The sequence below is a fragment of the Bufo gargarizans genome, chromosome 4 (genome assembly GCF_014858855.1).
Source record: "Bufo gargarizans isolate SCDJY-AF-19 chromosome 4, ASM1485885v1, whole genome shotgun sequence".
NCBI classification, from domain to species: Eukaryota; Metazoa; Chordata; class Amphibia; order Anura; family Bufonidae; genus Bufo; species Bufo gargarizans.
The window spans coordinates 193445963-193461885 of NC_058083.1; the positions used below are offsets into that span (position 1 = coordinate 193445963).

General features: G+C 43.5%; 1 protein-coding gene across 12 annotated transcripts in view; it reads right to left on the reverse strand.

Moving 5' to 3' along the window:
• OPA1 (OPA1 mitochondrial dynamin like GTPase) overlaps window positions 1-472 on the reverse strand; it is a 143449-nt gene extending 142977 nt beyond the window's left edge. For all 12 annotated transcript variants that reach the window (XM_044288769.1, XM_044288767.1, XM_044288762.1 and 9 more), the window contains exon 1: window positions 335-472. In XM_044288769.1, coding sequence (XP_044144704.1) covers window positions 335-351 — 17 coding nt within the window. In that variant the 5' untranslated portion in view covers window positions 352-472. The remainder of the gene's footprint in view (window positions 1-334) is intronic.
• Between the last annotated feature and the right edge of the window lie 15451 nt (window positions 473-15923).

The window sequence follows — 15923 nt, forward strand, 5'->3', positions numbered from 1 at the left end:
TCTAATCAGACTTCTGCAGGTCCTGCGCAGCACACAGCGAAATAACCTGCAGGCCTAATTCCTATAAGACAGAAAGTGCTGGTTATCACTACTACAACTCTCACCAGGCGGGCATGGACCAGTCACTCCTATCATCCATAGTGATAATGAACAGGTAGTAACATATGTTGGTTTATGGGCATGCTGGACAAACCACACAGGATTACTAGTGTGATCTGCACAGCCGCTGACGGTCCGGCACGTGTGATACAAGGCAGCCCGTCCAGTCAGCTGCCCAGCAGGAAGCCCTCCGGGGGCTCAGGGCACCACATGTGCGGGGACGAGGATTACTCACCAGGCGGCCCGCAACATTCTGTGTGACCGGGGAGCAGCTCCAGCTCCCTCACATCCAGCCCCCCTGCCAAACAAGGGCACCCGAAGCTGTCACTGGCCGCACTTCCGGAACACAGCGGAGCGCAGTCGTGACTGGGCCCGTCATGGAACAGAGCAGTGAGCGCCAAGGTTCCGAGGTGGAATGGTTCCGGCGTGCAGGAAGTAGGTGACGTGCACATTACCAGGGGTCAGACCATATTAGTCTCCCTGTTAGCAGGCAATTCATGACAGCAAGTCCCGAAAAATCCTTACGGTTAAAAAAGAAAGAAGAGATAAAAAGAGATTGTCTGGGTCCTGAAAACCTATTTGGGATGACCATGGAATGGTGTGTGCAGGGGACCCCACACCTGAGCCAGGCTGGGACTGTAAGCTGCTGAGACGCCACTTTGGAGAATTTTCAAAAAAAACTTTTTTTTCATGGCTGTATGTTACATACCAACATCTTGAGAACACCTAGCATGAGCCCTTTCCAATTGTCGCCCTACCGCAGAATTAATAAGACAAAACTTGGACTGTAAGGCCTCTTGCACATGACCATATGTATTTTGCGGTCCGCAAAAAACGGATTTGCAAAAAATACGGATGACGACCGGGTGCTTTCCGTATTTTGCAAAACAGAACAGCTGGCCTCTAATAGAACAGTACTATCCTTGTCCGTTATGCGTACAATAATAGGACAAGTTCTGTCTCTTAGTGGAACGGTTATACGGAAACAGAATGCACACGTACCTTCTGTTTTATTTGCGGACCCGTTGAAATTAATGGTTCCGCATACGGTCTGCAAAAGAAACGGAATGGACACGGAAAGAAAATACGTTTGTGTGCAAGAGGCCTAAGGGTCCATTCACACGTCCGTTGTTTCTTTCCTGATCGGTTCCGTTTTTTGCGGAACAGATCTGGACCCATTCATTTTCAATGGGTCCTGAAAAAAAATCAGACATTGTGCTGTCCGATTTTTTTTTTTTCAGGACCCATTTAAAATGAATGGGTCCAGATCTGTTCCGCAAAAAACGGAACAGATCAGGAAAGCAACAACGGACGTGTGAATGGACCCTTACTAAGGCAGTGTTTGGTCAGTGATTTCCATCAGTGATTTTGAGCCAAAACCAGGTGCAGTTCTAAGCACAGAACAGGTGCAGATCTTTCCCTTCTACCTTATGTCTGTGGAGGCTCCAATCCTGGCTTTGGCTCACAATCACTGATGGAAATCACTGACGTGTGAATGAAGCATAAGGCCTTAGGCCTCTTGCACACGGCCGTATGTATTTTGCAGTCCACAAAAACAGATCCTCAAAAAACACGGTTGACGTCCATGTGCATTCTGTATTTTATGGAACAGCTGGCCTCTAATAGAGCAGTAGTATCCTTGTCCGTAATGCGGACAATAATAGAACATGTTCTATTTTTTCACGAAATGGAAATACGAAAACGAATTGCACACTGAGTACCTTCTGTTTTTTTTGCGCAAACAAAACCCGGAATGGATGCGTTCGTGTGCAAGAGGCCTTATTCACACATCTGTGCCTGTGATGAGGTTCGTGAGAAGACGGTTCACGGGATATGTGAATAAACACATTAGAATGTGGAGAACACAGACAGCACATGCCCGTGAAAAAGTCCTTAGCATGTATGTACACAGGATGCCCTAGGCATCACGCACAATGTATACAAGAAGACCTGTCACCTCTCCTGATGTCAGTTTTAAAGGGGTTCTCTGTTTCCTGTATTGATGACCTATCCTCAGTATAGGTCATCATTTTCAGATTGACGGGGGTCCTACACCCGGCACCCCCCACAGATCAGCTGTATGACATTAACCGTTCGCCAGCAACAACCAGTGTAAATTAAGCTCCTCCGTCCCAGTTAATTGAATAGGACAGAGTTTATCTACAACTGCCCCTTCCCATTCAAGTGAATGGGACAGAGGAGCTGTAATTACACTGCCCACCGCTGCAATACAGATGGACCCCGCCAATCGGATACTGAGGACAGGTGATGAATAGTTAGGTGTATTCTCCATGAATTAACTATTCTGGTTCATCTTTTTTTAGAACTCTTTATTGTACCGTTACTCTGTTAATCCTCCTAGAAAATCATGAATAAAGTGACAACTGGGTGTTTCTAGTTGGTGGTGTGTCCATATATGCTGATTCAGTCCAATCAATGCTGACCGTGCCAGACTCTGTAGGGACACCCTAGAGAATTATCAAAACTGGTGTAAAGTAGAACTGGCTTCGTTGCCCCTAGCAACCAATCCGATTCCACCTTTCATTTTCTAAAGGAACTGTGGAATCTGATGGTGTGCAATGGGCAACTAAACCAGCTTTCCATTACGAAACCTCTCAGGTGGGATCATTGTATTCAGGGTGATGTGCAGGGTTAGTTTTCTGCCACACAGCATTTTGCATTTAGGCTAATAAGTTCAACTTTGGTCACATCTGACGAGGGCACCTTCTTCCACATGTTTGCTGTGTCCCCTACATCGCTTGTAGGAAACTGCAAACGGGACATATTATGGCTTCTTTCAGAAATGGCTTTCTTCTTGCCACTCTTCAATAAAGGCCAGATTTGTGGAATACGTGACTAATAGTTGTCATGTGGACAGATTCTCCCACCTGAGCTGTGGATCTCTGCAGCTCCTCCAGAGTGACCATGCTTCTCTAACTAGTGCTCTCTTTGCCTGGCCTGTCAGTTTTGCTGGACAGCCATGTCTTAGTAGGTTTGCAGTTGTGCCATACTCCTTTCATTTTCAGATGATGGATTGAACAGTGCTCCGTGAGATGTTCATAGCTTGGGATATTTTTTTACAATATAACCCTGCTTTACACTTCTCCACAGCTTTATCCCTGACCTGTATGGTGTGTTCCTTGGTTTTTATGATGCTGTTTGATCACTAATGTTCTCTAACAAACACAAGTACAATACACAAGTGGACTCTATTTACTAATCAGGTGCCTTCTGAAGACAATTAGTTACACTGGATTTTATTTAGGGGAACCAGAGTACAGGGGGCGGAATACAAATGCACGCCACACTTTTCAAATTTTTATTTATAAAAAAATTTGAATACCATGTATAATTTTTATTTCACTTTACATATAATTGCTATTTTGTGTTGGTCTAACATAAAATCCCAATAAATTACATTTAAGTTTTTGGGTGTAACATGAAAAAATATGGAAAAGTTCAAGGGGTATGAACTTTTTCAGCACTGTATATTACTCCTGGTCCATGTATGCGTCTTGGCAGATTCCAAGAAATGTATCACAAAATGTAATTTGGTCTGCAGATTGTTTTCAGCAGTTTGTGGGTAAGACTTTTTAAAATCTCATCTACATTGTGTTTTAGTGTCGTGTATATGTACTATAAATGATAAAATCATCTGTATTTGTACAATCGCAACTCCAAAAAAGTAAAATGTAAATTCATATAAATTGAAACAGAATGCAATGATCTACAAATCTCATAGACCCATATTTTATCCACAATATAATACAAAATGCAAAATAGAACTCACTGAGGATGGCAGCAGCACGTGACTAGCTCTTTCAGTACTCAAGCCTATTACACAGCAAATCAGATAGAAGCAGCTTTTCTAGTTGAGAGGCCTTTGGGGGAACTCTGGGTGGGTACTATTTCTATTAGGGAGACCAGTTAATGTATGTGATGACAATGTAGGCTAGGCAACACTAATCTTGGTTTCTGTGAAAAAATCTATGCAAATTAGGCTACTTTCACACTAGTTCGGGGCTCCGCTTGTGAGTTCCGTTTGAAGGCTCTCACAAGCGGCCCCGAGCGGATCCGCTCAGAATGCATCAGTCTGGCTCTGTCTGTCCTCCGCTCCGCTCAGCAGGTGGAGGCAAATGGATCCATCCAGAGTTACAATGGAAGTCAATGGGGGCGAGTCCGTTCGAAGGTGACACAATATGGTGCATTTTTCAAACGGATCCACCCCCCATTGACTTTCGATGTAAAGTCTGGACGGATCCGTTTGAATACAAATTGTACTTAGACTTTTTTTGTAAAATATAATGCAGACGGATCCGTTCTGAACGCAAGTGTGAAAGTAGCCTTAGCATGTCTAACATCTAGTGGCATCAGATAGGCTCAGGAAAGCAAATGTGAATATCTTTCCCAGAAACCCAGAGGGGCATTGCCTGGCCTACAATACTTTGCACATGTACTATGCGTACTAGGCCCTCCCAATAATTAGAAAGAGTACCCCCCAGACAACGTATATATCTTGCTAGGAAGCAATGAGTAGCATACTGGTCTCTCTGTGTCTCTCTCAGTCATAGTCTGGTTTTATTTACATTTTACCCAACACCCCAACTTTTTTGGAATTGGGGTTGTATTTGACTTTCATATTGACATTTACAATAAATGTGGCCATTTAGCGCACAACCGTTGCAAGCACAGTTGCTACGATTGATGCCATCAGAGGCAGGGAACAGTCTTTGTAATGAGAGGTGAGCTGATTCAAATGTCCGGTTTTAGGTGTAGATTCTAAAGATGATCAGGATTGTAAGGGCACCGTTACGAAACACTGGTGTTTCATATGCCACTCCTAATAAGAAGGTCTTTGGAGAAAGATACTCATATTTATAAGAGGTGAACATCATATCCCGTGCTGCTCATGTGCCACTAATTGGAATTTACACAAGCTTTGTCTTGCATAGATTTCCATGCTAATTTAAAGGGTTTGTCCAATGTAGTATAATCCTGTCTCATAACTCATAATGTCCTGCAGTAATTTTGGAATACACGTCATTACTCATTACCTATATTGCTCCTGTATGAAGATCTGAACTGCTGCTATCTAATCTACATGGGTGTGTACTGGGCAAGTAGTGTGTAGCACTAGTAAATGATACTGTTCTGTCATTGCCGCCCAAAGCGGGAGCGACTATTCTACTATGCTGGTGATCATCTAAAAAAAAAGAAGCAAAGTATGCTGGGTAAAATGTTTAGTGTAGTGAGCAAACTTCTGCACTACATGTATAAACACACAAAATGATGAAATACATTGACATTTTGAATTGTACCATGTCTTATATACACAATACGTAAGGCATAATAATCTGTGTTGTATCTGGCCGGTACAACCCACATCTAGTCCCAGTCTTAAAGTTTACCTAAACCTTCACACACACTTTATTAAAACCTGTTCTACAGGCGATAGAAATGATTTTTGTAATGTACCTTAAATATATATTATTTTTTTACTTTTTCTAGAGAAATAGGCGCCTGAAGTTCAGATGCCTATTGTGCTTTATAATCCGTACTCTTGTATACTGCTGTGTACCAGAGTATGGATTTTCCTGCATGCTGTACAGCCTGGAGTATCTCTGCTCCTTCCTGTACCAGCGCTGCTCTTCCAATGTCTGGCGTACATGGGTCTGAAAGTGTTTTTATATACAGTATATTTTAGTCTGTGCCAAGAACCTCTGCAGAACCTTCCTTTTAAAATTCATAGCATTTGAGGCTTTAACAGAGCGGGTGCAGGCAGAGGAGCGATGTGATATGGGACCTCCTGCCCTGTGCTCGTTCTGCTAATAGCCTGCAGACTGAGGGGGTCATTTATTAAGACCAGTGTTTTAGACGCCAGTCTTAATAACCCCTATACGCCCAAGTTTTGAAGAGGCGCCGCCCCCTTCATAACTTCGGTATATTCACAACTGGTATAAGCTTCCTTGCTGGCTTAAATTTAGACCATTTTCTACGGCTAAAACAGACATAGAAAATGATAAATGAGACTGGCCTGCCGGCCCGCCCACAACACGCCTGCTTTTTTAGACCTGGGAAAAATGGCAGATTGCGGTGCAAATAACCTTTGCGTCGCAATCTGACCCAGAAATACTCCTAATATAATATGAAGGTAAATTACTTCCTAAGTTGGTACAGGCTATTCTTATCTGCAATAGACCTATAATCTGAAGAGTCTCCACACGGCTCCAAATAAATACAGATCGGTGCATGGACCCATAGAAAGGAATGGGTCAGTGTGCTATCCGTAAAAAATACAGAGAGCAAAATCCACACGAAAATCCGCACTGACAATTTGCATAAACTTCACTGCCGTTTGCATGTAGCTATAGTCATAAAGGAAAAATTGGCAGCAAGCAGGGCCAGAATAGTCACTGATCAATAATGTACATAATTCATAGGGGACAGAGGATAAAAATAAGTGCAATAGTGAAAAACACTAATTACAAACTCAGCCCGACAGAATGTTATGTACAGTATTGATCATAGACTTCTCTGCTCCTGTGATGCCGTTTGACTTATCATAGTTTGTAATTGTATGGCTGTGTTTAAAGGGGTTGTCCATGCTTTTACTCCTCGGGATAGGTTATCAATGTCAGATTGGCGGGGGCAAATTGCCAACAGTCGGCACCCCCACCGATAAGCTGTGTGAGGAGACTGTGTGCGCAGTAGCATGTGCCGTCTCCCTTCCCTCTTCCTGTCTGCTGCTGCTGTCTATGGTCTTTGACTCATACAGCTGATCGGTGGGGTGTCGGGTGTCAGACCCCCGCCCATCTGATATTGATGACCTATCCTGAGGATAAGTCATCAATTGTAAAAGCCCGGACAACTCCTTTAATACTAATGCTACATTAGCAGCTGGGCCTGCGTCATCACTTGTGTGTGTTAGCTGTATTATACAGCTGGTACCCTTCTCTCACTTCCAGGATCAGAGATAACTCCAGTCCCTGCAGTTTAATCCCTCAGATGCTGCAGTCTATAGCGACTGTGTCACCTGAGAGGTTTAACAGAGGAAAGAAGTTCCCGCTGTCCTCCATTTAGCACCTTGCAAATGCTGGGTGGCATGTAGTTGTAGTAACAGACGGGGCTTTCTGAAGGCCCCCAGGCATGCCATGTCCATCTGCTATTGCATACTGCCTCTGGAAGGATGTAATAGACTGTTGGTAAATATCTCCATACACTGTAATGCAGACATATATATTGTATAGTACAAACGATCAAAGGTTCAAGTCCCCTACGGGCACTAAAAATGTGGAAAGAAGTTGAATAAAATACAAATTTGAAGAACAAAAATATGAAAAATAAAACCTTTTCTCATTTCACATAAATAGAAGATACATTTCATTGGTATTGGCGCGTCCGTAACTCCCTGATCTATTAATTTATCAAGGACAGTTAGGAGCAGACTGTGAACAAAATGGCCCTGAAAAAAAAAAAATCGTCAGGGCCAACACCAGTATGCAGGGACACTAGAAGTAGGCGAGGCCTGTAATACCATAGTACAGCACAAATACTGCCCCAGCAGAACCAAATATCACAGCACGGCAAAAAGTACTGCCTCAGCAGATCCAGATACCACAGTGCAGCACAAAATACTGCCACAGCATTCAACTGTATCACTATCCTGAGGATGAAGATACACTCAAGTTCAGGAGGGCAACTACGGCCTTTGGCCAGGTGTATAGGTACCTGATGCTCCCAGCATTAGTTAATGCTGAGAGCATCAGATCGGTATGTACTCAGTTGAGCGGCCCCCTTGGCATCAGCCCACTGGGAAATTTCCCTGTAGGGTCCATGGTCAGTTCACCACTATGGACAGCAATATCGTGGACACACAAACCAAATGTCCAGCATTTATTACTAGGTGGGACAAATCCTCATGAGAAAAGTCTGAACTAAGAGCAGGTTTACTTCATGCAAGGTAACCACAAACATATGTAAGGATTACATATTTTAATGTCAAATGTATCCATAGTCACATAAGGGGTTGTCCCATCTGGGAATTTATTATGAATCCACAGGATATGCCATAAATGATTGATATGTCATCGACATGTTCCAACTCTGGGGCATGCTCCTGTCTCAAGACTACCAAAAATAACCCAGTTAGTGAGCTCATAGCAGTGACTGAAGAGAGCCATGCAAACCCAGCCTGCTCGCCATTCACTGCAACACACAGTGGGGTCCCATTTTTAAGAGAGAAGCAGGTCCCACAGGTGGCACCTACATGTATTGGACATTTTTTGTATATCCTGTGGATATGCCATAAATGCGGAAATTGTAATACCCCTTTAAAAGGGTTTTCTGAGATATTTTAGGTGATGACCTATCCTTTGGATAGGTCATCAGTATCTGATTGGTAGGGGCCCGACTCCGACACCCTGGACCTCCACCAATCAGCTGTAAGGCATCGGCGCTCACAGTAGCGATGCAGTCTTCTCGCAGCTTTGCCTAGGTCAGTGCTTCTCAAATAGTGGGGCGCGCCCCCCAGGGGGGCGCCAGGCTCCGTAAAGGGGGGCTCGTTCAGGGCCGGCCTTTGGGGTGTGCGGGCTGGGCGCCGGGCGGCCGACAGCTCGCAGTGTAATATGCGGCAGGGAGATGAGCGCTTCCATTGTGGAAGCGCTCATCTCCCTTCCTCTGATCAGAGGCCGGCGCAGGCGCTGGACGCGATGTACGGAGCGGGGGAGGGACTGGGAGGAGGAGCTGGGGGCCGGCAATAGCGGTGGGGCGGTGCGGTCACTGTACTATAGCCCCGCCCCACCGCTCCCTCCGGTATACTAATATAAAATGTATTATTGAATTAAAAGTTATTAAACATGCCCCCCTCACTCCTAATAGTACCGTATATCCGAATTTCTTCTGTATAATGCAGGCAGGCCGGGCGGCTGGCACGTCCCTCAGTGATGTCACGTGCCTGCGCCGCCTGTTTTATGAATGAAGCAGGCGGTGCAGACAAGTGACGTCACTGAGGGACGCGCCGGCCCGCCTGCCGGCATTATACAGAAGAAATTCGGATATACGGTACTATTAGGAGTGAGGGGGGCATGTTTAATAACTTTAAACGGCGGCGGCGGGCACACAGAATCTGTGGATGGCACAGTTAAGGGGTGGGGGTCTGTGGGATGGCACTGTTATGGGCTGGGGGGGCACTGTGGATGGCACTGTGTGGGGTGGGGGGTCTGTGGATGGCACATATATAACAGTGCCAGCCACAGATCCCCCTGTAACAGTGCCAGCCACAGATCCCCCCCATAAGTGTCCGTCATCCACAGATCCCACCATACTATTTACAGTCGCGCGGCGGGCGCGAAATGTTTTCTTCTTCCTAGGGGGGGCATGACAGAAAATAATTGAGAAGCACTGGCCTAGGTGATGTGACGTCACATTAATTGATCACATGGACTAGGCGCAGCTTAAAGTTATCACCATTGAAGTGAATGGGGCTGAGTTGCGATACGAACCACAGCGCTGTACAATATTCGGTGAGCTAGAAGAAGACAGGGGCAGTACTGTGAGTGCCAATACCTTCTCAAACAGATGATCGGTGAGGGTCCTGGGTGTCAGATCCCTACCGATCAGATCCTGATGACCTGTCCAGAGGAGAGGTTATCAGCTAAAAAAAATCTCGGAAAACCCTGTCAACAATGCTGCAAACATAATAAGAGTCAAGGCATTTCTGTAATGCTTTGTAACATTTGTAACTGAATTAGCAAAGTATTTATTTTAGCCTTTACTAGGATTATACATTTGAATAGTTAATCCTGCCTGGAATAGACACGATTGTTGTTTTACAATACAGAAAAAATGTTTGGCATGAAAGTTTTATCCTTCATGGTTGTACCTATTTGCATATGACTAGAGATGAGGGAATCGAAGCTGATTAAGTGGAATTCGATCCGAATTTCGGGAAAAATTCCATTCACACCGAAGTCGAATTTCCTCACGCTTCGTGGTAACGAATTGCATTTTTTTTCCTAAAATGGCTGCTACACGTTTGAGGACATGGAGTAAGAAACTGGGAAGGAGGGATCACCCATAATGCAATGCATGCAGCCAATCAGCAGCCAACCAGACCTGTGATGTCACAGCCCTATAAATAGCCTCCGCCATGTTTGATTCTGCCATTTACCAGTGTGCTTAGGGCAGGTAGAGATGTCAGCAGGCGCTAGGGACAGTGATAGGAAACACTTTATTGTGGTAAAAAACTATTTAGTGCAGGGAAAGGATCGGGAGGAATCATTCCACAGCATTTATGTAGAACAGGGTTCAGTAGGGGAGGTTACAGACTGGATAATAGGAACAATCCTATTACACCTTGCTGCACTTATTGGGGATCCAAATTGCCATTATACAGCTCTGTCATTTCAGCAAACCGTTCTTGTTATTGGGGTGCAAGTGCTGTTTAAGACAGCCATTAACAGGATTTATTACAAGGAAATATTTCTACAGTACGTCTTATTTGCCCTTGTGCGGTGCAGTAATATGTTGTAAAGCCCTTTTTGCTGTGTATTAATGGCAAAATAAAAAATTTATCTGCCCTTTTGCGGTGCAGTTATATATTCTAAAGCCCTGTTTCCCATGCATTAGTGGCAAAATAAAATTATATTCGCCGTTCAGCGTTGCACTCACAGGTCCTTCTAAAAAAATTTGCATATTGTGATAAAGTTCATTATTTTCTGTAATGTACTGATAAACATTAGACTTTCATATATTTTAGATTCATTACACACAACTGAAGTAGTTCAAGCCTTTTATTGTTTTAATATTGATGATTTTGGCATACAGCTCATGAAAACCCAAAATCCCTATCTCAAAAAATTAGCATATCATGAAAAGGTTCTCTAAACGAGCTATTAACCTAATCATCTGAATCAACTAATTAACTCTAAACACCTGCAAAAGATTCCTGAGGCTTTTAAAAACTCCCAGCCTGGTTCATTACTCAAAACCGCAATCATGGGTAAGACTGCCGACCTGACTGCTGTCCAGAAGGCCATCATTGACACCCTCAAGCAAGAGGGTAAGACACAGAAAGAAATTTCTGAACGAATAGGCTGTTCCCAGAGTGCTGTATCAAGGCACCTCAGTGGGAAGTCTGTGGGAAGGAAAAAGTGTGGCCGAAAACGCTGCACAACGAGAGGAGGTGACCGGACCCTGAGGAAGATTGTGGAGAAGGACCGATTCCAGACCTTGGGGGACCTGCGGAAGCAGTGGACTGAGTCTGGAGTAGAAACATCCAGAGCCACCGTGTACAGGCGTGTGCAGGAAATGGGCTACAGGTGCCGCATTCCCCAGGTCAAGCCACTTTTGAACCAGAAACAGCGGCAGAAGCGCCTGACCTGGGCTACAGAGAAGCAGCACTGGACTGTTGCTCAGTGGTCCAAAGTACTTTTTTCGGATGAAAGCAAATTTTGCATGTCATTCGGAAATCAAGGTGCCAGAGTCTGGAGGAAGACTGGGGAGAGGGAAATGCCAAAATAACTGAAGTCCAGTGTCAGGTACCCACAGTCAGTGATGGTCTGGGGTGCCATGTCAGCTGCTGGTGTTGGTCCACTGTCTTTTATCAAGGGCGGGGTCAATGCAGCTAGCTATCAGGAGATTTTGGAGCACTTCATGTTTCCATCTGCTGAAAAGCTTTATGGAGACGAAGATTTCATTTTTCAGCACGACCTGGCACCTGCTCACAGTGCCAAAACCACTGGTAAATGGTTTACTGACCATGGTATTACTGTGCTCAATTGGCCTGCCAACTCTCCTGACCTGAACCCCATAGAGAATCTGTGGGATATTGGGAAGAGAAAGTTGAGAGACACAAGACCCAACACTCTGGATGAGCTTAAGGCCGCTATCGAAGCATCCTGGGCCTCCATAACACCTCAGCAGTGCCACAGGCTGATTGCCTCCATGCCACGCCGCATTGAAGCAGTCATTTCTGCAAAAGGATTCCCGACCAAGTATTGAGTGCAGAACTGAACATAATTATTTGAAGGTTGACTTTTTTTGTACTAAAAACACTTTTCTTTTACTGGCCGGATGAAATATGCTAATTTTTTTAGATAGGAATTTTGGGTTTTCATGAGCTGTATGCCAAAATCATCAATATTAAAACACTAAAAGGCTTGAACTACTTCAGTTGTGTGTAATGAATCAAAAATATATGAAAGTCTAATGTTTATCAGTACATTAGAGAAAATAATGAACTTTATCACAATATGCAATTTTTTTTAGAAGGACCTGTGTATGTTGAAAAGCCTTTTGTATAGTGTAAAAGTGAAAACAATTAGGGCCTAATTGCCGTTCAGCGGTGCAGTCATATATTCTAAAGCCCTTTTTGCCCTGTATCAGTGGCAAAATAAAAATATATTTGCCCTTGTGCAGTGCAGTTATATATTCTAAAGCCCTGTTTGCCGTGCATTAGTGGCAAAATAAAATTATATTCGCTGTTTAGCGTTGCAAAGCCTTTTGTGTAATGTAAAAGTGGGAAAAAATTAGTCCTAATTGCCGTTCAGCGGTGCAGTTATATATTCTAAAACCCTGTTTGCCGTGCATTAGTGGCAAAATAAAATGTATTCGCCGTTCAGCGTTGCACTTATACAGTTGCAAGAAAAAGTATGTGAATCCTTTGGAATGATATGGATTTCTGCACAAATTGGTCATAAAATGTGATCTGATCTTCATCTAAGTCACAACAATAGACAATTACAGTCTGCTTAAACTAATAACACACAAATAATTAAATGTTACCCTGTTTTCATTGAACACACCATGTAAACATTCACAGTGCAGGTGGAAAAAGTATGGGAACCCTTGGATTTAATAACTGGTTGAACCTCCTTTGGCAGCAATAACTTCAACCAAACGTTTCCTGTAGTTGCAGATCAGACGTGCACAACGGTCAGGAGTAATTCTTGACGATTCCTCTTTACAGAACTGTTTCAGTTCAGCAATATTATTGGGATGTCTGGTGTGAATCGCTTTCTTGAGGTTATGCCACAGCATCTCAATCGAGTTGAGGTCAGGACTCTGACTGGGCCACTCCAGAAGCCATATTTTCTTCTGTTTAAGACATTCTGTTGTTAATTTACTTCGTTGTCCTGTTGCAACAGCCATCTTCTGTTGAGCTTCAGCTGGTGGACAGATGGCCTTAAGTTCTCCTGCAAAATGTCTTGATAAACTTGGGAATTCATTTTTCCTTCGATAATAGCAATCCCTCCAGGCCCTGACGCAGCAAAGCTGCCCCAAACCATGATGCCCCCACGACCATACTTCACAGTTGGGATGAGGTTTTGATGTTGGTGTGCTGTGCCTTTTTTTCTCCACACATACTGTTGTGTGTTTCTTTCAAACAACTTAACTTTGGTTTCATCTGTCCACAGAATATTTTGCCAGTACTGCTGTGGAACATCCAGGTGCTCTTGTGCAAACTGTAAATGTGCAGCAATGGGTTTTTTTTGGACAGCAGTGGCTTCATCTGTGGTATCCTCCCATGAAATCCATTCTTGTTTAGTGTTTTACGTAGATTCGATAACAGGGATGTTAGCATATGCCAGGGACTTTTGTAAGTCTTTAGCTGACACTCTAGGATTCTTCTTCAACTTATTGAGCAGTCTGCACTGTGCTCTTGCAGTCATCTTTACAGGACGGCCACTCCTAGGGAGAGTAGCAGCAGTGCTGAACTTTCTCCATTTATAGACATTTTGTCTTACCGTGGACTGATGAACAGCAAGGCTTTTGGAGATACTTTTATAACCCTTTCCAGCTTTATGCAAGTCAACAATTCTTAATCGTAGGTATTCTGAGAGCTCTTTTGTGTGAGGCATCATTCACATCAGGCAATGCTTCTTGTGAAAGCAAACCCAGAACTGGTGTGTGTTTTTTATAGGGCAGGGCAGCTGTAACCAACACCTCTAATCTCATATCATTGATTGGACTCAAGTTGGCTGACACCTCACTCCAATTAGCTCTTGGAGATGTCATTAGTCTAGGGGTTCACATACTTTTTCCACCTACACTGTGAATGTTTACATGGTGTGTTCAATAAAAACATGGTAACATTTAATTCTTTGTGTGTTATCAGTTTAAGCAGACTGTGATTGTCTATTGTTGTGACTTAGATGAAGATCAGATCACAATTTATAACCAATTTGTGCAGAAATCCATATAATTCCAAAGGGTTCACATACTTTTTCTTGCAACTGTATGTTGAAAAGCCTTTTGTGTAGTGGAAAAGTGGAAAAAATTAGGGCCTAATTGCCTTTCAGCGGTGCAGTTATATATTCTAAAGCCCTGTTTGCCCTGTATTAGTGGCAAAAGAAAAATATATTCGCCGTTCAGCGTTGCACTTATATGTTGAAAAGCCTTGTGTAGTGTAAAAGGGGAAAAAAAGTAGGGCCTAATTGCCGTTCAGCGGTGCAGATATATATTGTAAAGCCCTGTTTGCCGTGTATTAGTGACATAAGAAAAATATATTCGCCGTTCAGCGTTGCGCTTATATGTTGAAAAGCCTTTTGTGTAGTGGAAAAAATTAGGGCCTAATTGCCTTTCAGCGGTGCAGTTATATATTCTAAAGCCCTGTTTGCCCTGTATTAGTGGCAAAAGAAAAATATATTCGCCGTTCAGTGTTGCACTTATATGTTGAAAAGCTTTGTGTAGTGTAAAAGGGGAAAAAAATATGGGCCTATTTGTCATTCAGCAGTGCAGTTATATGTGGTAAAGCCCTTTTTGCGGTATGGACCGAATTACGTAGTGGTGACATTTTTTATGTGAAACAGCCTTTTTTGGGGAAAATTGATGGCTGATTGTAGATCTCCTTTTGTTGCATGGACCGAATTACGTAGTGGTGAAATTTTTTATGTGAAACAGGCTTTTTTGGGGAAAATTGATGGGTGATTGTAGACTTTATTCTGCATGAACCGAATTCCATTATCCTTTCATTGATGACATTTTTTATTTCAAACATGTTTATTTCGGGATAATTGATGGGTGATTGTAGACCTCCTTTTGCTGTATGGACAGAATTACGTTGTTGTGGGTCCTGCAGTAAACATAATGAAGACGCTGATGACAACACACCAGCAGACTTTGCCTTTACCATCTATTCACAATTAAATCAAGCAGCTTCAATAAGTTCAAAATATTCATGTGTTTTTATCTGCTCCATCTGCATTCGATCTCCATAGCACCCAAGACATGACAGGAGAGCCTCTGCTTTGGAGTCCAAGTCCAGTTTCTTAAGATCAGGAGTTCCATCAGAATTATGCAAAGCCATAACAAAAGGACTCCATAGGCATACACATCAGAGGAAGCTGAAGCTGGTTGCCCCAATTTTAATTCAGGAGCAGTAAACAGCAGGAAGCAAAAACAGGTGGCTGAACTCTGCTGCTCTGTATCTCTTGTGAAGTCAATGTCTCCAACTATGCCCCTCTCGCGATTTACAGCAAATACATTATTTTCATGTAGAGATTCAAGAATTATGTTGGAGACATGTAATGTATGTAAGCCATATGCGACCCCTCTCATCACTCTCATGCTGTTCTGCACCTGGTTTGCCTTGGCGAACAGAGTCACACGGGGGAGGAACTGCTCTGTGTCCTTCAGCAAGAAATCGAATCCTGGATTTCTCTGCGACAACTTAAAATCGGAACAATGGTTACCAACAACGGGAAGAAAATGGTGTCAGCGCTTCGTCAAGGAGGGCTGAGCCATGTGACCTGCATGACACACGTGTTCAATCTGGTTGTCAAGCGGTTCCTAAAATCTTCCACCCATCTGCAAGATATGCACTT